This window comes from Simochromis diagramma, unplaced genomic scaffold (assembly GCF_900408965.1).
Source record: "Simochromis diagramma unplaced genomic scaffold, fSimDia1.1 OVJJ01000293.1, whole genome shotgun sequence".
In the NCBI taxonomy this organism is placed as follows: domain Eukaryota; kingdom Metazoa; phylum Chordata; class Actinopteri; order Cichliformes; family Cichlidae; genus Simochromis; species Simochromis diagramma.
In genome coordinates this window covers 3,522,754-3,549,858 of record NW_024386801.1, presented here as the reverse complement: position 1 = coordinate 3,549,858, position 27,105 = coordinate 3,522,754, and the positions used below count along the sequence as shown (strand labels likewise).

Below are 27,105 nucleotides of genomic sequence, written 5' to 3'. Positions count from 1 at the left end.
TTAGAAGTGTACAGGGACTTCTGACTCTCTTGCCCAATCCCTTCATTTTTTTTCTCTTTCAGGGTCAAATGTTATCCTTTTTCTAGCTCTGTGTATCTCATTTAATAGAATTTCATCTTTTATGCATCTTGCCTCTCATGTTTGTTGTTTATTCTCTGCTGTGACGCCGGTCTCCAGCTCCTTTAGAGAGACCTGGGTGCAGCAGGATTGTAGCATTTGGTGTGCTAGTGCTACCTTCTGTCCCTCCATCCCTCTCTTGCTTTATATCTAATCCTCCTTCAAGTTTCCGTCTGATCCCCCTTCTTGGCATTCCTTTCCCTGGCTTCCTCTTCTGTTCCTTCATCCCTTGTTTTTCCTCTCTGCTAGTGGCATTCCTTGTTTACCTGCAGTGTGCATGCGTCAGAGAGCCTGGGCCAGTACTGTAATAGTAGTGATGCTGTAGCACTGCAGAGGGATGAGGGATCTGTACTACTGCTGCAGTCTGACAGCAAGTCCCAGCCCTGGGTCGTTGACCTCCAGCACTGCAGCAACCTCCATGTGTTTCACATGCTTAGCCAGATGGGTAGTTTTTAGCATCTGGTGTAATATTCTTCTATCTGTTATGCCATTTATACTTTCTAACAAATCCAGACATTTCTTTTCGTCTTATAAGGGAATAAGGTGAGATCTATTTATCAAAAAATAGTCATCAAAATGGCATTTAACTGTCACTTAATTTTATCATTTGCAGCAAATTTATAGATTTTTTTTCTATATTGTGGTAGTACCACCAAACCTGTGAAAATAAAATGTTAAAAAATGCAACTGCAGTGTCTGTGGTTGTTTGAGAAAAGTATTTAATTATGATGTTTTCTATGTAATGCATGAACACAGTAGTTTCACAGACAGCGACAGTATTTCCTTTATGAGATTCATTCCATGTTTTCACATTAGAAAGTAAACCTTTTAGACTGCGCAGCTGATAAACAACACCAAAGTGTGCATTGAGCGGTGTGTTTATATTTGTGTTAACGCACGTTTGTACGGTTAAAGGCCTGTAATCCTCAGGCACTGAGATCAGACTCCCAAATTAGATCTGATCCCATTAGGATTATTAGCCAAAATATCCAGGGTTAGTTAGGATGAAGGATGCAGGGAATTTAAAACAAAGACAAAGAGACGCAGGGTAAATAACAAATTGTGCATTGTGGGCAGTTTAATGCTAAAACAGGAAATCATAGAAATGGTGCACTTTAATTACGGTTAAATTAATGCTAATCACCTCCGGGCTCTTTCTTTTTTTGATCTTAATCTGGTTGATATTTTGTACGTGAGTGTATACTGGGCCAGATGGCCTCACAGCTGCATTGCACACAAACCATGATCTTATTATTTTTGCAGCGTATTTTAGCAACAGTTTTTTATTGCAACCACTTTAGGTGATATAGATAAGAAGTCTAAATATCGCAATGCTAATAAATAGAATAAAAAGAAACCAGGGTGTTTGCAATTTTCTGATGGTCTGTGTTGCAGATTATTTATGAAGCTGTTAACAGTAGGCTGCTTGTCGCTATAAGATGTTAAGCAGCACTATTTGTCAGTGTCTTTTTGCAATCCCATAATATAGGTCTGGTTACTTCCTTCACATTGGATGAACTATTTATAGAATATCACATCATGTATGTTGTTGGGGTTTTTTTTTTTTTTTGCAGATATTGATGTTTGCTGCCATGTCGTGCATAAAGCTCATGTAAATTTCACTGCAGGTTCACACACATCAAGTGTAGGCTTTGCTGTAAATAACCACTTCTAAATGGTTCCCTGTCATAAGTCATTTGAGAGCTTATAATGGGTAGTCTGTTTTATAAACGAGACCTCAGGTTTTCATTCTTTTAGGTCAGTATTGGTGTTGGATGCAGGCAGGCTTAGCTAAGTCAGCCTTTATTAAGCCAGAGTGAGATTTTAGCATGCTTCAGAGACTGACCTTGTCCTGTCTAAATCACCTGCCTGGCAGTCTTCCAAGCCACTCTGCTACAGCTGCTCTGTAAGCAGAAACATTAGCAAACGCGCTCCAGGTGCACTGTGGAGCTGTGTATATCATGAGTTGTCATCGCCATTGTGCCTTCATGTGCACAGAGAGCAAAGAGACATTGAGGAAGTGGAAGCTAGCAGATATTCAGCGACACTTTGCACATGAGGATGATGTGCTTTTGTTGTTTACTGAGGTACACAAAGAATTCACGACCCGTCTTGTTTCATTGTCGCCGCGCTCCGTCTTCTGTTTCCTCTCCTGAATTCCTTTTTTGTCCCCTTTTTCTTTTTCTCAATTTTTGTCTCTATTGTTCACTGACCCAATGTGTAGTTACCCCCACACCTCACCCCAATCCCCCTCCATCCTTTTCTCCCTGTAGCTGGCCCTCCTTCCCGCTCCCTCTCCCGTCTCCTGTCCAGTGGCGGTTCAGTGAGGTAGTGATTCATAGCTGCAGTAGGCGCTGCCTGATGGTCATGTGACCAAAGCCTGCCTGACAACATGGAGAATGAACACAGTCTGGCTAGTTTGTGTGCAGCCTCATGCACATGCTCCCTCATGCAAACACACACACGCAAAGAAATACTTTGTCGCATCAGCGCATGCTCACATCCTCTCATCTTTCTCCCAATCTGACATAAACAGCATCACTATGAAGCCACTGGATGTCCACGCCCTTCGCTATGCAGCCAGCTTTCATGATTTTATCCTCTATTACTGCAATCATCCTTCTCATATTTGTCCAAAACAAAACATTATGACCCTAATGCAATATTCATAGTCCTGTGCATTATCTTATAACTATAAGCACGCGCAGTGCTTGCTGTTTACTGTTGCAGTCACAGGCACCAGTAAAAGTTTATTGTCAAAACACCCAGCGGTGTGTTTGTGAGTTCCTTTTTATTTCTTTTTTATTTTTGTTGCTTCTTCCTGGAAAATGTGAAAGCAGCACAGAGGTCAGGTGTTTGAGGAAACAGGTTTGGTCCCTGCCGCAGCTCATTTACCATCACTGCGTCATCAGAATGCCGTCTTACAATGCCTGGGTTTACTCAGGCGAAAGAAAATATTCCTCAAACCCCACCCACAAGTTTGAATACATGTCATAGATTCAAATGCTGGGGTTGTCCCAAGTCCCAAATTACCCAAGATGCCAATTAGATAGAAATTCCAGTTTTTTCTAACTCCCACTTCCTTGCTGGCTTTGACACAAGATATTTTTGTTGTATAATCAATTCTCTTCTCTTCCTTGTTGTTTATCTTCTGTGCAGGTTGAGCTGGGCAGGAAGCAGGAAGTTGTGGTTTATGACCAGAGTTCCAAAGAAGCAGGGCATCTGTCCAAAGATGGTTTTGTGCACATTCTCATGGGAAAGTTGGAGGGCACCTTCCACAAAGTCTCCCTTCTCACCGGTAAGACATGTGTGGTGGTGTTGGTGGTGGTGCAAAAGAAAAGGGGAAAGAGCAGACTTTGTATATCTCAAAGCCTGTTTTCCTTTGTGTGTGTGTGTATGCACTGCTATTTATTGTAGCCCGAACAGGTGCACTGTTGTCGTTGCACAGTTTGATCAGCAGATGTCACTCATGAGAACAACAGGACAACAATGTAGCCCTTAGTCAGTTCCCCATTTCTTAACACTATACTAGTGTTCTGACTTCGTGGTGTAAGGTTTGCAGGTATGTGTGAGCCCAGGAGGGAGAGGGGAAGTAAACTCCCCAGCACTCTTCCCCTTACCCAGCATCTCTGCAGTAACGGTGAAGCTCAACTTTCAATCCTCTGGCCTTATTTATCACAGTTATTACCCTGTCGTAGTGTCCACTAAGCACACTGAGATTTATAATTGAGCCCCACCAAGACTGTTAATAGTCGTTGAGTTAATAACATCTTGATTGTGGTGGCTGCAGCTTTTTAAGGGATGATATTACACACACACATATCCGCCCGCCGAGGCTTATGAATCTGTCCCAAATATGTCAGTGCAGAATGGGGAGTGTAATCTGCCTCAGTCAGGATTTGAAACGAGGCAGCGGAGGCATGCTGCTCTTGCAAATCTCGGCTCTTCTCTCTGCATCCCCATTCTTCGCCTCTTCCCTCCGCTGGGAGATTAGTGCTTTTTTCATGAGTCATTCACGGATGCCTAGGATTGCCTGAAAGCACACAGCCTCTACAATTTGTCACAGAAGTGTACTGAGCGCATGCTTTGGGTGGACACACCCGTGCATACAAAGTGCATACACACGACCGCGTTTGATGCCTCACACACACGAACACAAACACACACTCTCTGATTGCTGAAAAGCCGGGATTTTGTTAATACTGAAGGACCCCCTGTCAGCAGCTCCCTCCTCGTTATCAATCTCGGCTCGTTCTCGTTGTGTTTCTTCAACAGAGGAAGAAAAAGAGGAATCACACCTCTTCCATTTTTGTCCCCGCTTTTCTGCTGTTTCCACGACAACAGTGGCAGAGAATATTCTCCTGTAGGACTCAGCCAATGGCGTCCGCTTTTGTTTGGGTGGTTGTAATATTGGGGTCAGTGGAGCTAGCAGCAGCGTTGTATACATAATATTTGCCTGTATTTGCAGTGCATGCATGCAGGTGGGTGGTGTTGCATGCATGTGCCTGCATGCGTTATGACGTTATGTGAACGATTGCTGTGGGATCTGCTTATGTGGGGAAAAAAGCATCAGTGTGAAGGTGTTAGAGATAAGAATAGGATATGCTTGTCAGGATTTTTAAGTGTTGCTGTTAAGTTGCCTTTATTAATGTGACAATGTTTATATTATAATTGGGGATGACGGGCATTCTTGTTCATTGCGTCTGTACAGTTTGCAGCAGCAAAGTGCCTGGTGTCTAAAAGGACGCTTGTCTTTTCTGTTACAAAAAACCCCCACAGTGGCACAATGTGTGATTTGTGAACAAACTGAGCCCAGAGAAAGTTCAAAGGTCAGGGGTCACGATGTGCCATCTTGGATCTCGAGCTCTTCACAGAGCAGTGAAAGCAAGCATGCAAGAAAACTATTTTTCGAAATGGGCCACTGGTTTGACAGAATTACTCATTTGAAGATGTCACACTTGCCTCCTAAAAACCAGTAAAAAGTTGCTCACCTGGTTTTGTGAATGACCAAAGGCCACCACATGCACTAGCCTTTCCCAGCCATTCCTCCCACTCACTCACTGCTTTCCCATCCACTCTCTGTACTTTACTGTTAAATAAAAGCCGAAGATGTCAAAAATGAAACCCGCCCAAAATAAAGTAATGGATTAAATAATGAGTAAAAACATATGCTTCTTTTTGTCCATCCTTTATTTTTTTGTCCTGTCTCTGCCTCCTCATTCTTGACTTTAATTGGCATTACTCCCGTCTCCCAAATTTAAAAAAATAATCCCAGTTCACACCTCCCTCTCCGCCCACCTTATGCTTTTACACCTCCCTTCTACTGAACCTCTGATTTATGCTACTAATAATTCCCGTGGTGACCTCATATCTGACTGAGGACTTATTTTCAGCCTCACACCAGACGTACACACTACGCAGAGTGTAGCACTGGTGCAAATCCAGTGAGGGGTAATGTGGGTGGGTAAAGGAGGGAGAAATGGATTGCGAGATGAAAAGAATCCATAAATGGGATGAACAGGGTGAATTTGAGAATAATTATGAAGCTGCCTATCTGAGGGGAGGTTGATTTTTCTACCTTAAATGTCAGTTATGCAGACGCTTGCCAAAGGGAGATTAAGGCAACATTTCTGAAAGGGATTTATGTTTTTTTGCATTTTTAAACCTAATGCTTATTGACGTAAATTTCCTTTCAACTAGGGGAAATAAGACAGGAGAAGACAGGAGATGCCAGATAAGCTGCCTGAATGAAATGTTACACAATCATAATGAATGCTCTGGGAACATATTGATCCCAAAACAATCTGTGACCCCTCTCAGGTTTCCACCATTCAGTAATTGATCAACTGGAAAGCACACCATGTCGTTACATGTGGAAAACGTCATACTGGTAGCATTGTCCCAAAAGGGCAATAGTTTTTGTGAATGAAATGACTAATGCAGATTCTCACCCTGTATTAAAGAATGCATTCACGCTGGATGTAGTTGTACTTGGAGAGTGTCCTTGTGAATCCATGCAAGCACAAAGGTTAAGGTTATGCTACTTCATTGATTGCGTGAAAGTGTTTGTGAGAAACATGCCTCTCTCAGGACAGCTGTATTTTTAACACAGTGGTGATCTCACCCAGTTGGAGCTCAAGCTGATGCGTCTTGCCTTTTTCAGAGTTCTGATAGCGTGTGCGTGCGTGTGTGCGTGTGTGTGTGTGTGTGTGTGTGTGTGTGTGTGTGTGTGTGTGTGCAGAGGGAGAGATCATCACTTGGTTGGAGCCAGCTGCCTCCCCAGTGGCTCTAAAGTTTGTGCATTTCCCACCAATCTGCAAGCACACAGCCAAATTGGAGACAACGCTGAACACTCCCTGCTAGTGTGGGGCTAAGGTGGTATGTTAGCCGATGCCAGCTGTGTCATACGTCACAGCAGCCCCGCTATAGAACTGACAGCATGAAATGTTTTGCTGCCGTGTTCTAGTTTCAGCAGTCCAATATGCAAGACAGAATAAAAAGAGAACTTTCAAAAAGGCTACTCATGAGCTGTGGATGAAAAGAGAGTTGGGTAGTGTTTTCAAGTGGAAGGGAGGTGGAGATAAAAATAACAATATGTTTTATTCATAGCACATTTTTTTCCTTTTTTTTTTTCAAGTACTTTAAGTTGAGGGGGTGACAGCTAGAAATTAGGAAATTAAACACATGCAAAAATAGCATTATAAAAGCACCATGACAGCAGTTGGGTCATAAAGAGGAAATGAAGGTGCGGGAACATGCAGATGTATATGTCATCCGTGTAATGTGTGAGTCTACAGAGTTTTCTGATGTGTGAGACTCCTTCTAATCTTTTCTTGCACCATCTGCCAGTGTTTTTCGTGGGATTACTAAAACACCACACCTTTAGGTCAAAGGGAAAAAGGAGAGAAAGGGGACACCAACTGAAATGAGGTAGTGACAAGGGACATGTCTAAATAGTCTATAGTGGCAGCACTTGACTGCACTCATAGTGCAGAGGTAATCCTGAAACAGTTATGTGGCCAAAGGAAAATAAAGTTTTGCAGTGTATTAATCCTAAATTTGAAGTGTTTGCTGCCTTTTCACTCTCATATAGCTTTTAAAAAAAAAATTGTACTATTTTGCTACATAGGTGAATTAAGAATATTCACTGACATGTTCAGGGCGATGATGTCAGTGAATATTTGAGTGATTTCACAGATGAACAGGCCTCGTCAGGTTTGTGCTGTTTCACATTCCGTTGAAGACACACACATCAATCAAACTGCGTTGTTTCACAATAAAATGTGACAAAATGAGTTATGCTATTCTAGTATTGCATGACAGTTTTAAGTGTCCAGTAGATGGACAGTGTTGTCCCTGATACAGTCCTATGAACTGCATTGAAAAGAGTTCATTTATATACTGTAGCATGTGATCTGGGGCACAGTTTTTGATTCTTTTTCTGTCTCCCACGCAAAAGCACACAAGAGACAAGGCAGTGACATACTGATGGGAGGTATCAGGAGATGAAAGGTGCCTCTCTCTCATTTTCTTTCACTTGCACTTTCTTTGTCATGCACATTGTAAATAATGCAGACACATACAGGAGCTGCTGTGTTCCTCTGGGCTTTGATGACATCAGGTTAGGGTGTTATTGCACAGACACGGGGGCACAAAGGTCAAGTAAGTTACGGCTCATTCTCGTGTGCTGTTATACAACAGTGTGGGGAGTGTTTTTCGTGTGTGTGTGCGTGTGTGTGTGTGTGTGTGTGTGTGTGTGTGTGTGTGTGTGCGTGTGTGTGTGTGTGTGTGTGTGCAGACATTAGAGAGAAGCTGAAGAGGTGAGGTAATCATGGGAGGCACAACCTTACAATGCAGCCGTTCAGACATTCCAATGAGCTACATAAGGAGGTCTGTTTGTGAGCATGCATGTTTTTGTGCGTGCATGAATATGTGCATATATAGCAGAGCACGAATGAGTATGAGGCAATGTTTTGGAGTATTTGTGTGAGAAAAGACATAATAGACAAATGAGAGCAATTGAGGAGATGAGGTAATACTCCTTATTTCATCCTGAATGTGTGCGTGAGTATGCGTGTGCGTGTCAGAGCCTGTGTGGTCACAGAGCTCGCTCAGAGAGACAGGTCGCACTGCTCGGTGTTTGTGAGCCTCCACAGAAATGAAAGACTTTCTTTCCTTCTGGAGCCCAGCATGAAGTCTGCCTTTCTGAAGCTGAAGCCTGAGGTGAAGAAACTGCTACACACACACACAATTTACGCGGACACCTGCAGCGCGCATGTGTGTTTGAGATGCTTCAACAGATGCGGATCACCAGTTTTATGTGATCGGAAACTGCTAAAAATGTATCTGCTGTTAAAGTTTTATAGTTTTGCTTGGGGGTCTGGGTTCTGTCGGCTTCTCAAGATAAACGTGTGATGGAAAATGACGTGATCGATCAAGTTGTGTAAACAGTGTTTGAATGACATTTGCCTACTGCTTTATGCCTCCAGGTGGGTTATCATTGGTCAAAGTGCAGGTCAGAGGTTGCAGACTAATTGTGGATGTGTGTCTGAGGTCCATTTTTTTTCTCCCCACCTACAACTTTTCTCTCTTCAGCTTCTCCGTCACCCCCTTCTTTCCTGTGTATACTAACCTCCTAACCTGCCCCTTCTGCACCTCTCTGCTCCTTTCTGCCCCTCCACGTCCCCCTCCTACCTCTCAATTACGCCATGGGGAGTTCTAGCAGATCAATGATTTCATTGAGAAGGAGCCAGTGGTGCCATTAGGAGGTGAGCTCACCGTCCCCAGGGAGAACTGACACAGTATTCTCAATGACCTCGCCTTCCTCAGCAGTCCTCTTTACATCTCTCCTTCAACCCCCTTTACCTTCCCCCTTACTTCTACTTCGCTTTACCCATACCCTTCTCCTCCTCCTCCTCTTCCTCCTTCCTCTCTTCTGTTTCATGGTGCTGAGAACAGAGCTCTATTTTTAGGCCCAGACTCCTGCGGTCGTCACATCTGGCGCCAGTGGCCTCGATGCTCTCACCCTGGCCTGTAGATACACAACACATACCGGCCCCACCCCAGCCAGCACCGCGGGAGCACAAAGGTCAAAGAATAAAGGCTATAAACTATCTATGACATCACCTCCCGCCTCAGAAAAGTGTGACATAGTTTGAAAAGCCCTCTAACTGGACAGTGACATAATGCTCTGTTTTCTGCTTTGCAGGTAATGACCTTGATGAGATATTGGGCAAACCCTTAACTTGTGCACACACTTGAGAAAGCTTGCAAATACATGCACATGTGGACAGACACTCTTACACACACACACATAAATATGGTAACAAAGCCCAGAGGAGGTCAGTACCAAGTTGCATTTTATGTAACAATGTTCTGTTTCTGCCAGTGTTCTCGCCCCCTCCCCCGTCCGTCTCATTGGCCTCACATGATGAGCTTGATGTCATTTTCCCCTTCTTTCCCTTAAATTTGGGAGAACAAAAACAGGCCAGCATATGTGCATGTTTATGTGTGTGCACAGTGTGATGCACGCGCATGTGTGTGTGTGCGTGTGTGTGTGTGTGTTTATGTGAGCTGCTGCCAAATGTTTCCACCATGACGTGATCTCACTGCTCTGCTTGCCTCCTGCTCTTCTTCCTTTTCTCCTCCATCACCGAGTCCCTTGCACACACACGCACACACACACAGACGCACACAGACGCACAAGAGAAACACATTGTTGTACGCATATACTTTGACATGCAAAGGAGAAGACTGAAGGTTTCTCCCAGATCCCGGTATGGGAGAGATGTGCATAAATTTCAAGTAGTGTGGATATGTCTGTGAATGAGACCCTGGTACTGATACTTAAGCTTAGAAGAATTAAAATAACTTTAATCGTGGGAAGAAATTAACATAAAGTTCACAGTGATTCATAATAACATGTGTGGCAAAGACAAAACATGACTGTAAAAAATAACCATTAAGGGTTTAAATTAGGGTTTTGTTTACACATGCAGAATTAATATTTGCTTACTTTTTTGATGTTTTACTCTTGGTAAACTTTTTGGCAAAATCCTGTGACGTTGACCTAAATACATACTTGTTTATAGTATAGGTATTTAAGCTGGTTTATGTATACAGTCTGTTCATACCTTCTGTGTCCTGCTGCGTTGGAACTCTAGACTCTATCTAGAGGCCTTTTGAACGTCCCAGCCTGCCCCCGGTCATACATTCATCCAGCAGGGGATAAAAATAGTTTGTTGAAACTGTTACCTAGGCAGTGTCAACACATCGGGTCAACAGGAGCTGAAGCTGAACAGTGTGCTACCCAAAGCTCGCTTCACCCCCATCAGCACCTCATAACTCAAACCTCATCATGAGTTTGGGCCAAGTATTCGCTAGTTTGGTTGCTACACCGTCAGCTTACCGCTGAGGCGCTTACCCTGACGTCTCTGACACACATGTGGAGTGGAAATTTCCAAAGGCAGAAGAAAAGGGAAAGGAGTAGCTAACAATTATGCTAGTTTATCCTACCGAGGCCTGGACTGCATCCACCAGATTCCATTCATGCTCGGACTGCCCACTGCCGCTCCTGTCATAACGTCATTCCTTGGAACAATGGTGGATTCCTGTTTATCACTGGGCTGTCTTTGATGCACTTTATCTCTGGCATGCCACAGAGCTGCTTCCTTATTTACCTACTGAAAAGACTCCACTTTTACTGTGTGGACAAGGTCCATGTCTTTGCAGACTTGTACTTTGTTCCCTTTAAACTTATAGCACCAGATGATCTGCTTTAATATGCTGTTTGCTAATTATTCTCCAGAAAGGGTTGAGAAAGGTTCTTCTTTTCCAGACTAGTAGCAGAGGAGTAGAATAGTTGCCTGTTGCAGTGCTGATACTTTAAATCCTGTGTGGTTTAACACTTTTCCTGGTATGTATACAGACTTGTAACACAGGTCGTTTTTACCGTAAATACATGCTGATCACACACTGAAATGTTTGGGTTCAACCTCGAGGGCTGCTGCTGTTTCCTGATAAAAGAGGGAGATTTTCTATCTCCACAGCAACAGGCTAATTTTGGAGTTCCAGGCAAATCCAAACCTTCAGATTGAGGTATGCAGCAGTTTGTGATCATTCTCAGTCCTCCTCATATCTCCCCCTCTGCGGACACACAAAAAACTCACTTATACACACACACACATACAGAGATGAAGGCTGGACAGCACTGAGAGGCCACTTCCTCTTGTGTTGTGTAACTACTTCCTGTTTCTGATAAAGTGACATCAGGGTTCCCCAGGGTAAAAGAAAAAGATGTCTAGAGAACATGTATGCACACCAATCTTCTATATATCTATATTTTGTTGTTTTGTATTTGGACTAAAAAGTAAAAGGGAAGCTCAGAAATCCCACCAGCTTTACAGATGATTAAACGGCATGATGTAGGTGTTGGCACAGTGGTGCACGCAGAAACAGCTTGCCCAGTTCCTTCCATGGCATTACGTCATTCCCTTCCTATTGTTCTTCTGTAGCTGACGGAGTGATGTCACTGTCGCATTGTGGATGTGACACATTCACACATGCACACAGTGTCCAGGGCATGTAATGGCCGGAAAAACTAACCTTGACCTCGGGTGTTGCAGTAGCCGCTGTCACCATGTCCTCTACACCCAAATCCAGTCTGCAGGTTACACCCTGCCTTGTGACGGATCTCTGTCCAGGAGGGGAATTGACTGGAAGAATGACATACTTTTTTTTGTTTGTTTTCTTTTCTTTTTTTTTGTCTTTTTGTTGAATTATAAGCTGATTTGTGTTACTTTTCCATTTCTAATATGCCTCAGTATGGTCAAAGAAACCCTGGGAGTCACTAACACATTGATGAGATAATAGTAGTTTTCCTCTTAAAGAATATCACTTAATCTGAAAACACCACTCAGTGACAGGCACAGACAGGCACAGCATATAGTTTGCAGAGAGATGCCCTGGTACAGCCTGAGACTGTCTGAGTTAATTGTAAGACAGGTAGACATGACGCTGAGCTAACAGAGGAGCAGATGGCGTGGCTTCCAGCTCTGTTGTGAGGACAGTGGATCTGTCAGTCTGCCTGCTGTGCTGGTAGGAGCTAATTAACACTAAACTGATCTGAGACCTGCCTGTCTGTCTGCACGTAGCAGTGAAACAAGCCCATTAAAAACAAACAGATCTGGTGTCGGCTCCTCTCTCTCACAGTATCGCCATTATAAGACTGATACCACATGCGAGAGACAATGAGAGAGATGAGGGGTGTTATTCTATGCATTCCAGCTCAGGCCATTTGCATTTAGAATGAAATAGCCATCCGTTCTACTCAAGAGAGCCTGTGTAGACAAACTCACCTCTGGGGAAATCAGAGCAGGGTGAAGTGTGTGCTCTTAATGCACGCACACATTCGCGTTCTTCATGTTTTCATTACTGTATTGTCATGGACATGGTTTCTGCACATATTCAGCCTGTTTTGCACACACACATACATTATTCATCCATATAAAACCGCAGAAAACAGCTGTAAGCTGTCTCGCTGTATAAAGCTAAAGTTAACATTTATTTTATATGCACTCAAAGTGAATGCACAGGCTTTATATGCACGCAAGATACACATGCAGTGGCCAGCAGCGATTCATATTGAAACTTAACAGTCCCCCTTTGTCTCCACATGCATACACAGACACACACGCACACCATTCAAAACCTCAAACTGGTATTTTTAAGTAGTTCATCTGGTTTATGAAAACCCGTCTGGTCCTGAAAGCCCCCTTTGGTGTGCTTGATAGCTTACCCTTTTTAGCTTCTCCCCGTTTTGTGTGTCTGTGTGTGTTTATACTTTGTGGAAATGCTTGAGTGAGTGTCTAAAAGTAAGTCTAAACTAATTTCTTGCCAGTGAGAGAGATTTACTGGTGCAGTAACCCCCGGGTTCTGAGCTTCTCCAGGGGCTTAAGTTGTTTGGAGGGTAGGGGGGTCTGCCGAATGAGTGCTACGAGCTAGCATCCCTCGAGGCTGTGCAGATAGAGATCAGACTGCCTCATGCCCAGCCTCACACATGACCAGGTGGTGCATCAGTGCACCCCTAATCTTGTGCTTCCTTCTCTCGATTGCATCTAAGAACCACCACCTGCCCTTCCCTCCGATTCCCTGTTTTCACTTCCTCAACCCTTTTGACGTTATCATATGTAACGAAGACATAAAGCTTCTCTATATGTCTGAGAGACTCACATATTTACACACTTTTCTGTTCTAAAAAGCTGAACAGAAAATTTCAGTAGTGTGTGCAGATTAATGGTGGTGCAATTATTGATGTTTGAAAAAGAGTCAAGATGAGCACACACACAATACCGGTGACATTTCTAATGTCCCCTGGCAATATGACAGCATCATTTCAGCTATCTCCCTATTGATTCAAACAGCCCCTCTTCCTCGCCAGTATCCTCCCATGACTTAATCTCCCCCTCCTCTTCTCTTCTTCAGCACTTCCCCCTCCCTCAATTGCTCCATTCCTCGATCCATCCTCCCCTCTTTCTCCCCTGGTGACTACCTCACCCCCCAGGCATGGCAGCTGTGTTCTCCTGTAGGCATTACATCACTGCAAGAGCATCCTTGTTACTGATCCCCTGACAACCAGCACTATCAACACATTTTTGCTCACACACACACACACACACACACACACACACACACACACACGCACATGCACACATGTGCAGTGATCATACACCTGTGCAAGAGTGCATAAACTTGTATTTACCCACACAGACACAAATAACTATTTACTCTATTCCTATCCCTGGAGCACTATTCTCTCCTTTCTCTCACCTTTGCACCAGTCATCCTTCTCTCCCGCTCTCTTTCTCTCTCTCTCTCTCTCACACACACACACACACACACACACACACACACACACACACACACACACACACACACACACACACACACACACACACACACACACATTAACTGACAGTCTTCATCAGCCTAACCTGCCCTATCCAGAGGATGACGTCTCTCTTTCCTGTGATATCCTGACAGATGATCCACGGTGTAGAGTGACGCTCCTGTTGCTGCCTGTCTCAGTGGAAAAGGAGGGGGGGGGCTCTGACAAAATATATTAAAGAAAATATTTGTATCAGCAACTCAGTTCAAACAGAGTTTACGGGCATACGTGTGTCAGTTTATTTTTATTATGTTTTTTTTGATGAGCTGCTGGTGATAAATGTTTAAATTTGTGCTGGTGCAAAAAAAAAAACATATATTAACTTTATACTGAGTTATAAAAGAGAACAATATTGGAGTAGAGTTGACTCATTCAGTCCATTAAATAATTAGTCATTAATTATTAATATCAAATTATTCATAATTTAAGCTTAATACATTTTCAGTGCCTAGAATGTGTTTTAGTGCTTTTATCTTAACTTCAAAAAAACTGAATATTTTAAAAGACATTTCAAAGAGTTTATTAAATAATTGTAAAGAAAGATTCAGAATATTAACTAATTTATCTTTATGTTCCTATTATGGCCACATAGGCCATCTAGTCTTTGTTATCTATGTGGTGAAAAGTAAAACTGTGTACGTGCAGTAATTACCTTTTATTCAGTAATAAAGATTTGGTTTATTGTGCAAAACCGACCAATTTCACGGCAAAAGTTAAGTTAGTCTTTTTTTTTTAACTTAAGGGCAATAAACATAGACTTTTATGCAACATTTAAAGGGGTTTAGAGTTCAGACTGAACCCTGCACTATGCAGTATGTTTGCATTTATGATACATTTACAACATGTAAGCACAGAACTACAAGCTCTATAATCCTCACAACTCTCTACAGTTGTCAGGTGCAAAGGTCGTGTTTCTCCTTTCAATCAACCCAACACCACCATCTCTTGTTGAGGCATTCCCAGTCAGTTCGGACATCCCAGGGCTCCTCGTCCTTTACCCACCTTCTCCGTTTCCTTCCCATACCAACTGCTCATTATCAGTTTTGGCTGGGCTCTGTGTATGTATGTGTGTGTAAACATGCGTCGCCTTAGTAACAAGCTCTGCACCATAAAAGTATGCTCTAAATCTAAGAGAGAATCTCAGCGGAGGGGGCGAGCAAAGTGACCATCCCACCTATTTCTGTAGCTGCAGGGCACACATGTGCAGTCAATAAAGAAGGCCCGGCTGTCATTTATAGCATCTTGGCTGTAATCCTCTAATTAACACATCTACTATTCTCAGCCTTGTTACCCTGCTGAGGACCAGAGGAGGAGGAGAGGAGTATAAAGAGAGCGACAGCATGGTATTTCAGCATGGTATCAGCCAGCAGCTACTTTGTTTTGTTGCTGTCGGTTTCCACTGCTCAGAGTTTGCAGGTGTTAGAGCCTCGTGTGTTTCAAAGCTACTTTATGGCTTCGAGCCACACAGCCAGAACAACTAAGCCGAGGCGTGGATTCAAACTGAGGTGATGATCTGTGGGTTTAAAGCGTAGCGACCCCGGCTGACCACCATGGCATGCCACACCTGTTCAGATGCAAATGGGAGAACAGTGCATGAGTGTGTGTTAAAATGGTGATTGTGGGGTGACGTGTGTTTATTCATAGTTTGACACTCTCCCAAAACCAGTGTCTGCATTTTTCACAAAGCTCATCATTAGGCCCATTTCCTCTCGCGCCCTCTCTTGCAGTTGAACAGAGGATGACGTAAAGCTGTTCTCACCCATGTGTGATCATTCAGGGGTCTGCAGTGATGAGATGAGGTCAGTCAGCATGCAGCTGGCCCCCTAACTGGACATCTTGTATAAGCTTATTTGCCTTTTTTCTCTCTCTCTCTTTTTTTTAGAGCAGTGCAGTGACTTAATGTCATTGAAGTCCATCTGACCTAGTTTGAATGTAATCAGTGCGCTGTGAAGTCTCAGCACGGGACAGAAGAGATAGAAAGGACGGTCAACTGGCCTAAACATAGTTGTTTCCATACATCTATTATTTTCAGCCAAAGGTTGATTGGCATAAACGTGTGCTAAAAAGACGAGAAAGCAAGTCTGTATATGCTCTGACTTATTGCAGAAACGCACAAAACACAATAGCCTAATATTAATAACTCGACAAACAGCTGTACCTGCATCGCAGTTTGCTAACACTGAGTCTCTTCCAGTAGTTTTGTGAAGTTTTTTACTGCCTCGTTTCCATAATTGGACTTGTGGCCCACGTGTTTGTCATTCCATAGTACCAGGAGTCTGTGGCCTGTCAAATGGATGGTGGCTGGCTGACCACGAGCTTGTTTGGTCTTTTCATCACCTCTAGTATTTCCTTCCTCTTTTGTCTGCTTTCATTTCTTTCTTTTTTCCATACTTCTGCTCTGCTTTTGCTTTCTTTCTTCTCGCCTGGCTACCTTCACATCCTCCAGACAAAATCGCAGTGTCCAAACACAAACACGTTAGACATGAACCATTGCAGGAAAAGTGGTGAAGTCACATACATTCCCTCACCTTGGGAGACAAATCAGCTGTCAGCGCACCGGCACAGCCTTAATTCCCTCTCCTGCAGTAAGCGTAATGTGCTAAGAGGATGCAGTACATTTAAGGCAATCAACCTAATGTAGGTATTTAGTTTCTACTCAGTAATAGATAGTACTGCATAGCTGTAGGAGTCTAATTATTGTAGATATGATATAATTATCATCAGGTAATCATCCCTAACGTCTCAAATGAATTAAATGAGAAAACAGGAAAACGGTTCATGTAAAAAAAATAAAAATAAAGCATATTTCTGTTTGTTATGTATGACGGCATTTACAAAAACAAGTAACGCCAGTCAGTGAAAGGCTTCCAAAAGCCAAGCATTATCTCTCTCCTCTCTTTCATTGAGAACAAAGACAGTTAAATCTATAACGTAGCTGTTTGTTAACAGCGTGATAGCTGTGGTTTAGCCTCCATCCTACCCTGATAGAGGCCTGTTTTGTAGCTAGGCCCCTGAGGTGGCCGCATATTTGCTGGGTGAGTAAGGAATGTGGTTACATGCCTTAGACATTAGCTATGACGGAGCACTGGCTCCACAAGAGAGGGAGGTAGCAGAGGAGAAGGAGGGAGGGGAGGTTGGGTAGAGTCTGAGCTCACGGCAAGTGAGCTCATTCACCCCCAGAGCTCGAGGAGAGAGTGCAGCTCCGTCATCCTCTTTGCAGAGAGAGAGAGAGAGAGAGAGGAGGGAGGGAGAGGGAGGAGTGTAAGCCAGTGACTGAGCGAATGAGAGGAAAGGAGAGTGGAGCGGCACAACAATAGTGGGCTGCTCTTCTGGCTGTGGACTCACAGAGACAGAGAGAGCGCTCAGAGGAACACACAGACGCTCTGTAAACCAGCTGCAGGCAGATTACAACTGGCGTTTACATACAGGCGTTACAGGCTACTCACTTTTGTTTTGTCTCTGGCACTCTCTGTGGTCACCATTCTTCACAAAACCACAGAATTACCAAATATTGACGCAGGAGAATTTTAGGAATTTTTGTGGTCATTGCATGGGATTTTGGCCATTTGTTGACTTGAGGAGCGTGTCCACAGACATTTTGGACTAGTTTTTGTTCTGCTGGGTCCATTTGCTGAGGGTCACCGGCTGGACAGCTGGAACAGCTAACTTGACTTGAGTGGAGTTTTGTGGACTTGGGGTTTTCAGTGGGCTCACCTTTGTCACTCTTCTGAGGAGAACAGAGTGCGTTCTGGGGGATGCCTCTGGATGTGGTGATTGCCCCAGCAGAGGACTGTTTTTGGCCGGACCTGCAGGACACAGACATGAGGCTGAAGATCAGGGTCCGCCGGATGAAGGAGGGGAGAGAGCTTCGAGGTGTGTATTCACCTGGAGGAGAAGAGATACGTGTGTCTGTGTGGGTGCAAGGTGATAAGATGCAACATGTTTGGATTGAAGTCCTGTGCGTTTGGCATACATGCAGAAGATGGAATGTGATTTATGATATGCATTGAGTTGCATGGCTATGAAATGCACGATTGCTGAATACATGCAGAAAAGGTGCGAACAAGGTGGAAAGCCACTGATAATAGTTTGTGCGCTGCAGATGAGTACACACAGTGGACTGTCAGGTATTTACCATTTCAAGCTTTATCCGAACGAAACATAGCAGTGAAGTGAATTTTTAAGAGTTATTAGAGAGATGGGATTCTACATCAGGCTAAAAAAGAATTTATTAGGCGTAGCAAGCCAGACCTGAGAGTTGCTGTCCCATCTTTTGTTTTTGGACTTAATTTGTTTAGAGGTATAGAATAGGAAGAAAGGGGATTAAGAAGATGACATCATGAAGATGAGAAGCGATGAAGAGGGAAAAGAGGAGAGAAAAAGAGCTAGTGGGGGAGCGGATGAGAGCTGTGACCCATGGTATGACATAGTGCTCATGCTCTCTCAGCCTGTGGTCATTGAGATGTAAAATTATCACAAAAGCTCTTTCTTTCTCTTTCTTTTCCTCTGCTCTTGGCTTTTCTTTCTCGCTCCTGCTCACTCGCTCTCTCTGCAGAATGGTGTCTTGTGGAGATTATGTTATCAATATGTGTGCAGTGTGCACTGCAGGTGTTTAACATAACACCTTTTCACACAGAGCAATGAGGCAATGCAGAGCAATGGAAAAATCCTTTTTATACGACAATACGGCATCGTGCACGTTGCACAAAATATGTCTTTAGCTCGTCATTTGCTCAAATTAATTTGCTGGTTTTCTAGTTGAACCTTTTGGATAACAGATGTACGTCTATTTAGACGGTACACACGGGGCATTTTAGAGCACCGGCTCAAAGCAGTTATCTGCACCTGTCACTCTTCACATGTGCACATGTGCATGTACGGGTTATATCTACACAACCAGATTCTGCTGCTGTAAGTGTCAAATTCATGTACTCAGAGAAAGCTGGGATGGGTGGGGGAATCACACATTTGCCATCAGCAGATGAAAATAGAATTATATGTGTCACAGGTACTGAGCACTTTAACACATCTCTGTGGAAATAGATTTGTCAATGCAGGCTAAATTATATGGCGGTTTACGGTCTTTTATTGCAGTAACACGGTGCTGCTGAAACGGCAGTTGATCAAAGTGGAATATTCCTGCTATCTGTCCAGGAAGATAAAGAGCAATGAAGTTTAACCGTCAGCTAATATGACGTAAATATCGTGCTCTCATTCGCAGCCATCATAAAGCCGATGCTGTGCATGAAAGCGATGACCTCATCCTACTATCTCATCCATGTTCTGTCAGTCTACACATTTCTGTCACAAAAACCCACACAAGCGCACACACTTTCATTGCATCGTCAGGCCCCAGCACAGCCTTTGTGGAGCTGAAGTGGGACATGTGTGCAATGATGTCATGTGAGGAGGGTGAGGCGGGGAGGGGAGCGGGTACATTGAGATGCTAATGTCCCCTCATAGTGGAGGGGACAGCTGGAGGGGCACAGAGGATGGCGTCATGTCTCCCCTGATATCAGCCAAAGAGAAAAATGATGGAGGGGGAGTGGGGTAGTCGTTCAATGCCCCCCCACCCCCTGGGCCTGAAAGCTTGTCTGTGTGCATGAACACGTCTGCTTTGTGTATTGCCCCCCCTACTCCATTAACAGACAAGTAAAAGAGTAAAACGGAGGCTGAAGCACACACACACACACACACACACACACACACAGAAAGGGGGTGAGCTTGTGTTGGCAAGGAAGTCAATTGTACGAACAGCAGTGATGTAATAGCAGAGATCCCATTAAACCACAACTTCTAGGCAGGTGTTTTGTGTGCCTCTGTTCATTCGCTTATTCCACCCTCCATTCATCTTTTAGTTTTCTGCAGCAGCACTGCTCTGAATAGTCTGAATTTGATCTGCTTAACATACACACTTTTCACGTTAGCGAAACAATAGCCCATGCCTTCATACTGAAAGCTGGGTATTAATTTAGATGTGGGAAATGACTGGTGAGGAGAGGGACTGCTGCTCGCTGCCGGCAAACAAAGAAAGGCCTGAGTGCTCGCCTCTGACGGAGCAAGAGAGAGGAAAATAAGCAGTTGCTTAAATGATGAAGTGGGCAGAGAAAAACGGAAAAAGGAAGTCACCACTGCTGAGAGCTGCCGATGGCGACACAGTGCCCTCTTTCCCGGTTGTGGGTTTTCCTACTCCCCAAACTGCTTTTTTTTTTCTTTTTCTTTTTTCTTTTCTTCTTTTAAAGAGTATGTTCAGAATTTAGTCACATCCTGCCAGAGTATGGTTTCATGATTTCAGTGTTTGAACAATAATGTGAGAAGCTCTGGTTTTTATTCCACAAAAACAAAACTGTAGGTTTAGGTTGGTATGTCTGTGGGAAATTTAACTCGTGAGTTTAATGCAGGGTGTCAGTTTCTGCTGATTATCATGAAGGTGAACTCATCTCTCCCATTTGACTTTCTGATGTCATCTTCACAGACAGCTGGGCTGGTGTGTGTCACAGGGTATTTTCAGTGACCTCAGTGTGAGTGTACAGTATGTTTATATGTGTGCTTAGATAGGAATGAACGGATGTGTCATCCTTTTCTAATGGAGAATGTGAGGTCACATCTTTTAGGTTTTTTGGTGTATGTGTGCATAAATCAGTGTGCTCATATGCCTTTGTTTCTTACCAGTATTTGGAGCAGGGTGGTGTCGGTGAGGGGAAGCAAATTGTCATCAACAACACTGCTTTTCCTTGTTGTCTTGGCAACCCTAAGTAGAGCAAGGTCAGGTGACGAGGTGGCAATAACACGCTATCTCCTGTGTGACTAATGTCCATTAGCACCAACCGTGTAAAGCTTTGACTACAAGGAAGGTGTTTGTAATTGTGTTGACGTAATGTCGCTGTAATAGCACTCGAAAAGCCAGAAGGCACACTCAGTCCTGCTTTCTTATCTCTGACTTCAGTCACCCTTTATGCCAGTAACCCCTTACTCACTCATAGGCAAACTCAAACTGGCCCAACTTTGTGCTTTTTTTGTGTTTATTTAACACGAGATTAGGCGTGCTACACTAGTCGGGACTACAATTATCAGTTCAGTCAATTCAGAATATTTCTGTTCGTGTGTTCATTTCCCTGCACACTCACACACACATAAACACACAGACCGTGTGGAATGTCCTGTCTTCAGTCCTTCTAACAACTCTCTAACAATGTAAGCACATACAAAAGGAAATGCTTGCTGTGTGATGTAGCTATTCCTGTTGATCCGACTGTCTCCAGGAACATACCACTCCCTCACACAGATACAGTATATGTTATATGTAGTGCAATTTTTTTTCCACACCAGCAGCCTGGGAACTAGGAAACCAGGAAAGAAACTCTTCAGAGATCCCTTCCTCCCTCTGCTTTATCAATTATCAGTGCTGTAGCACTGCCCGTAGGCTCGCTGCAAGGGGAGAAGCTATTGAGAAACAGTCTAGTGTGAACTCCACACTCTGTCTGTTTAGTCTACGCTGTATAGGCCAAGAAAAGGTTTGATCATAGAGTTGTTGCCGTAATGGCAGCAATCCCTCAGCCTCCTCTTGAAAGTTATCCGATTGCTCCTTCTGCATCAAATGCCTCTCTACACTCCACCACCCATGTGGACTGTTGATGTCATCGCTCCGCTGGTTGCCATTAATAGCTGGAAACAGGCAGGCCTTCTTCACTTTGCTCTTAAAGGAACATTGCACCCAGAATAGCACTAGGTCATCGGGATGCACCCAGCCTACTCACCGCTCAAAAGCTGTGCTGTTGTGAAATAGCACCACATACCAAAAGCTGCTATCTTCTGTGGATTTGCACAACCTTTTTATGCAGCTCTCCTGTTTGTTGGGTGCACGCACATGAAACTGTGTGCTCCACATGTGTGCGTCTGTTTGTTTGCCAGTTGTTGTTACTCGAGTAGGGCAGCTGGGTGTGTGTTACAGGGGAAGGCAGCGTCCTGCTTGCACTGTGCTGTGTGTGCTACTTGGGGATAGTGATGTCATGTCTCACTCACTCTCACTAAGTGAATGTGTATGTATGTGTGTGTGTTAAGGTGTGTGCATGCACTGCATCCAGGATTGGGTCAGGGAAGGCTGAACCTAGATTAGGCTCTAATCGTCTTTCTGGGACTCAAGGTTTCCTTGAAGCACTCCCTCTCCTCTCCACACTCCTCAGCGAGGTCAGCACCCAAAGAAGACCCCTACCTCTTTTCCTTGTCCCCCTCCCTGTAGTTGTACAACTGCAGTACTACAGACTATTAATGAGTATGGGTACTTGTGTGTGTGTGTGTGTGTGTGTGTGTGTGTGTGTGTGTGTGTGTGTGTGTGTGTGTGTGTGTGTGTGTGAATTGAGTGGAGAGTGTGTTAATGTCAGTGAGAGTGAATATTGGGATATATTGACCGCAACAGTATGAGATCATTTCTTCAGATCATATCTTCTTCGTCTTCTGTCGTGTGTGTGTGGGTGTGCGTTTGACCATGCATTAGTGTGTGTGTGCTTTTCAGCTGTCAGTGGAGATGTTACTGGGCCTCTGTCCTGGCCCTGCACCTGTGGCCTCTCTCATTCCCTCAGCCTGACGCAATGCTCTGCTACAGGACATGAGCTCATGCAGGAAACGGAGCCACACACACGCACGCATACACATATGCCAAAAGTGGAGCCGCCTGCCTCTTAAAGGGCCAGACGCGCATTCCTGGCCACCCAGCAGTTAACCTAACTCACTCACAGAAGCACAGAGAGCCCCTTTTTTTCCAGCTCCTGCTGCTCTAAAGGGACCCAGACATTGTAGCCCAGATTCACCTTTTAAAGACTACTGAGCGTCTGCTAATGATGGTGCGGTGTTCGTGATGGAAGTCTTTGCAGAGTTCCCAGTGCGTGTGTGTTCGTGTGTGTCTAAATGGAAAACCATTCATATGCCTAACCGCTTCTCTCCATCTCTTCTTTCCCTGCAGGAGGCTTTGCAGCTTTTTCCTCCTGTTTCCCCGGCCTGTGTGAAGGGAAGCCCGCCACTGCTCTACCTATGAGCTTGTCCCAGCCCTGCTTGCCTGTAGCTAACGTAGGGCCTACTCGCATCCTGCCTCACCTCTATTTGGGATCACAAAAAGACGTCCTCAATAAGGTATCATTTATTTTGGATATTTTGCCAGTAAAGAATGTCTGACTTGCTCTTACTCGCAATAAAGCATGATGCTAAACCACGTACATGTCCCTCTCTGCAGGATCTGATGGCTCAGAATGGCATCACCTATGTGCTGAATGCCAGCAACACCTGCCCCAAGCCAGATTTTATCAGCGAAAGCCATTTCATGCGCATCCCAGTAAATGACAACTACTGTGAGAAATTACTTCCATGGCTGGACAAAACGAACGAATTCATAGGTAAGGGCGTGTTCTGTGTTTTGTGTTTGGCTTGAAGGACATGTGGAGATGAGGAAGTGAATTAATCTCAAATTATGCATCAAAGAATGCAGTGATATTCTTTTATGTAACCATGCACATGTAATATAGGTAAACTGTCTGCTTAGATGAACCCTTGTACTCTTTCAGGATATGTCTGTTTTTATTCAGTAGACACTGATTTTCTCCCGAGTCTTCCTACTAAAAAGGAGACCTGTCAGTGGTATGCAGTGTTGCATGTATTTTCATATAGTTCTATATATTCATACTTATTTGTTTCCACCTATCAACAGACAAAGCTAAGGTATCAAACTGCAGAGTCATTGTGCACTGCCTGGCTGGAATCTCACGTTCAGCAACCATCGCCATAGCATACATCATGAAGACAATGGGCCTATCATCAGATGATGCCTACAGGTACACCTGCACTTCCCACCCATTAACAGCTGAGCTAAGGTGTCAGTACCAGTAGAAAGACATCTCATTGTTGTCAGGTGGAATCTAATTCTTAGATCCCTGCCAGCAAGCGTAGTTTATACAAAAGGCTTAGCTTTGCCCTGTCAGGACAAGTCTGGCACACTATTATGTATTGTGAATCAGTAAAAGGGCTCACACCCTTTATATAGGTCATTTATTTAATCTTAGGAATTCAGATGTGATTTATTATAAAACCATTACCGCACTTCAGAATACAATTGCTTAGTTGTGTCCTATTTTTTTCAAACTTTTTATTTTTTCTGCTGACAGATTCGTAAAGGACAGAAGACCGTCCATATCCCCCAACTTTAACTTCCTGGGTCAGTTGCTGGAGTTTGAGAAGGGCCTGCGATTACTCCAAGCTTTAACCTCCGATGACAAGAAATCTGAAAACAACACTAAGCAGAATTCAGAGGTTAACGGAGTCATCACAGGTTTCGAGATGAATGGTCATCATAGCAACTGTGACTCATCCACCACAGAGCCACGCATCCCACCGGAACCCAAGCTGTCGTCACCCACCTCTCTCCAGCAAGGCTTCAATGGCCTGCACCTCTCTGCAGAGAGGATCATGGACACTAATCGACTCAAACGCTCCTTCTCCCTAGACATTAAGTCTGTCTATTCCCCTAACAGTCCCCACTGCCCCAACCTGGCACCCACACACTCTGAAGACGTCCCCAAGCTGTGCAAGCTTGACAGCCCAGGAACAGGCATCTCCAATGGTGTCTGTTCTCAGTCTCCCGTCCTTGACAGCCCCAGCTCCTCTGATTCACCATTCCCCTCACCGGGCAGTGGGGGCAGCATAGGAGGCTTGGGATTCAGTGGAAGTGAAGGAGTCCATCGTTCTGGTTCTTCCTCATCCAGACCCAGAAGAAAAACCAAACAAAACTGCAGCAGTTCGCCGATCCACTCCCAACCACGCCAGCCTCCGCAGTCCCTCAACTTGCTGCTGGACCACAAGAGCCCCAGCCTGGAAGAAAACCTAAAGGGCTCTCTGCTCCTCTCATTACCTTCCCTGCCCACTGTGGGTTCTGGGGCTATGTGGACCAAACACAGAGACACTGTCCAAGCCACAACCCCCGTCACTCCAGTCACCCCGACTGCAGATGCTCCCTGGCACTTTGGAGCAGAGGAAGGTGGTCAGGGAGAGATGGAGCTGGGGGCAGGAGAGGTAGGGGGACAGGAGTCGTCGGTGAGGTTCGGTAGCAGCTCGGCGTATGTGGCATTTGGGTGTAGCGAAGGTGTGCGGTTACGAGACAAATCCCAGAGGGAGAAGCCGTCAGCACCACAGACGCAGCGAGACCTCCGAGACTCTTCGTCATCTTCAGCAGTGACAATGTCCACCAGCTCGAGTCACAGTGGGGCTGCATCTGAAAAGCAGTTCAAGCGGCGCAGCTGTCAGATGGAGTTTGAGGAGGGCATCTCCGAGACAAGGTCCAGGGAAGAACTGGGGAAAATTGGGAAGCAGTCAAGCTTCTCTGGGAGCATGGAGATCATAGAGGTATCCTGACAGATAATGGACATCATCAGAGCTGCCCCTTGGGGGCAAAAATGGACCTAGTTAGAGGGAGCACAGGAAGAGGACATTCAAGGTGGAGCCGAGGAGTTGTTATTGGGGGTTTTTAAGCTCCCCTTACAGACAGTGTTAAAGACTCTAGTTGAGAGAAGGACAAATGCAAGCTGAGCGTTAATGTGAAAAGGTTAGCATTCGCACCTGGACAGACAGAGCCTCAGATGTGGTGCTTAGCAGACCATAACCATCCTGAACTCTTGTACAAAAATGAAGAAAAATCTTGGGGGGGGAGGTAAAGAGGACAAATCTAGGTACTGAACTCTTTATGTTTATGAGCTCTGTCCCAGACAAAATGAAACAACCCAGGGCAAATGTTGCATCCTTAATATATAGAATTCTTCCCTTATTTTGACAGAGTTGAGACACAAACTGCTTGCCTGTGGTCAAACGTAGCGTGTTTCAGTGGGTGTATAGCTTGTGATTTGAGCCGAGCCTGATGTTCTCTCTCCCGACGCTTCACCCCGGTTTCGATAAGCCTCATAAGCTCGCACGGCTACGTTTGTCCCCCTTCCCAGTGGCTCTGCCTACTACAGGGAAAACAATAAAGGACTCCTTAACAGCACCATATCCTCACATCGCCACAGCACAAGGCAGAGAGATCCAAAGGACTTAATATTAAGGCGGTACTGCACCCTGACAATGAAGGATCCTCTGCATTTTGTTGATGAAAGACTATTTGAAGAATGGGCAGTGTTTCCCCCTCCTAAAGCACAGTGCGCCTTTCCTGACTTTGTTCCCTTGTTTCCAGTGTTAACAGCGTGATGGGACTGAGGTTTCAGGATGCTGATGAGGGTATGCGTTAATAACCCCTCAGCTCGCTATTAGACCCCCTCTGAGCCTCCTCCCACTCCTTCCAGTCACCACCTATGGTCGCCACTGAGCATGCACCTGAGAGGCTGACTACAGACAGACGAATACTATATATACAATATGAATATATATAGCAATTTTAATGGACTTCTGTTTAGTTATAGTTTTAATTTATTGTATTGGTTCATTCTGGTAATGAGAAATAATATAATGTTTTGTGGATTTATTTCTTTTTTCTTTTGTTGAATTATAATTATTATTATTATTTGCTGTATGGTATTTATGAACACACACTCAAACGAATACACACATTCAACAAATTCAAGCAAAGCAATATGTGATGTTCCTTCTTTGGGGAGAGTGATGTATGATCCTGAGATGCACTTTTCTGCTTTTCTGGTAACAATTAGTCAAATTATCTTTCGCATCCTTGCAACATGATACTCCTAAAGCCAAGTTTTGACTCTTTTTTTTTTTTTTTTTTTTTTTTTTTTGTACTTAGAAGATGACACACACTCCCCTCTAATATCTTTTAAGGACAGCACTGCTGTTCTCGCTCATCTGCAGCGTGACCTCGTTGATTTCAATCGAGGGCTTAAGCGTTACCTAAAAAGACTGTTTTGTTTGTCTGTGTGAAGAGGGAGACAGAGTAGCCATGCAATCTCTGATCACTCACACACAGTGAAACATCCTCTGCCAGTTTCATGAGGGCTTGCATAACAACAGCTATATGCAAACAGACGCAATCTTTCACAAGTTTGAGATTTAAAGGCTGA

At 44.3% G+C, this 27,105-nt stretch overlaps 1 protein-coding gene across 4 annotated transcripts in view; it reads left to right on the top strand.

The window, feature by feature from the left end:
• dusp8a (dual specificity phosphatase 8a) overlaps positions 1-26,863 on the top strand; it is a 40,369-nt gene extending 13,506 nt beyond the window's left edge. For 3 of the 4 annotated variants that reach the window (XM_040025173.1, XM_040025174.1, XM_040025172.1), the window contains exons 3-7: positions 3,277-3,415; positions 23,022-23,188; positions 23,289-23,448; positions 23,760-23,883; positions 24,214-26,863. In XM_040025173.1, coding sequence (XP_039881107.1) covers positions 3,277-3,415; positions 23,022-23,188; positions 23,289-23,448; positions 23,760-23,883; positions 24,214-25,456 — 1,833 coding nt within the window. In that variant the 3' untranslated portion in view covers positions 25,457-26,863. Of the gene's footprint in view, positions 1-3,276; positions 3,416-14,645; positions 17,936-23,021; positions 23,189-23,288; positions 23,449-23,759; positions 23,884-24,213 lie in introns of those variants that run through there. The other variant, XM_040025175.1, reaches the window with a different exon arrangement.
• The last annotated feature ends 242 nt before the right edge of the window (positions 26,864-27,105 follow it).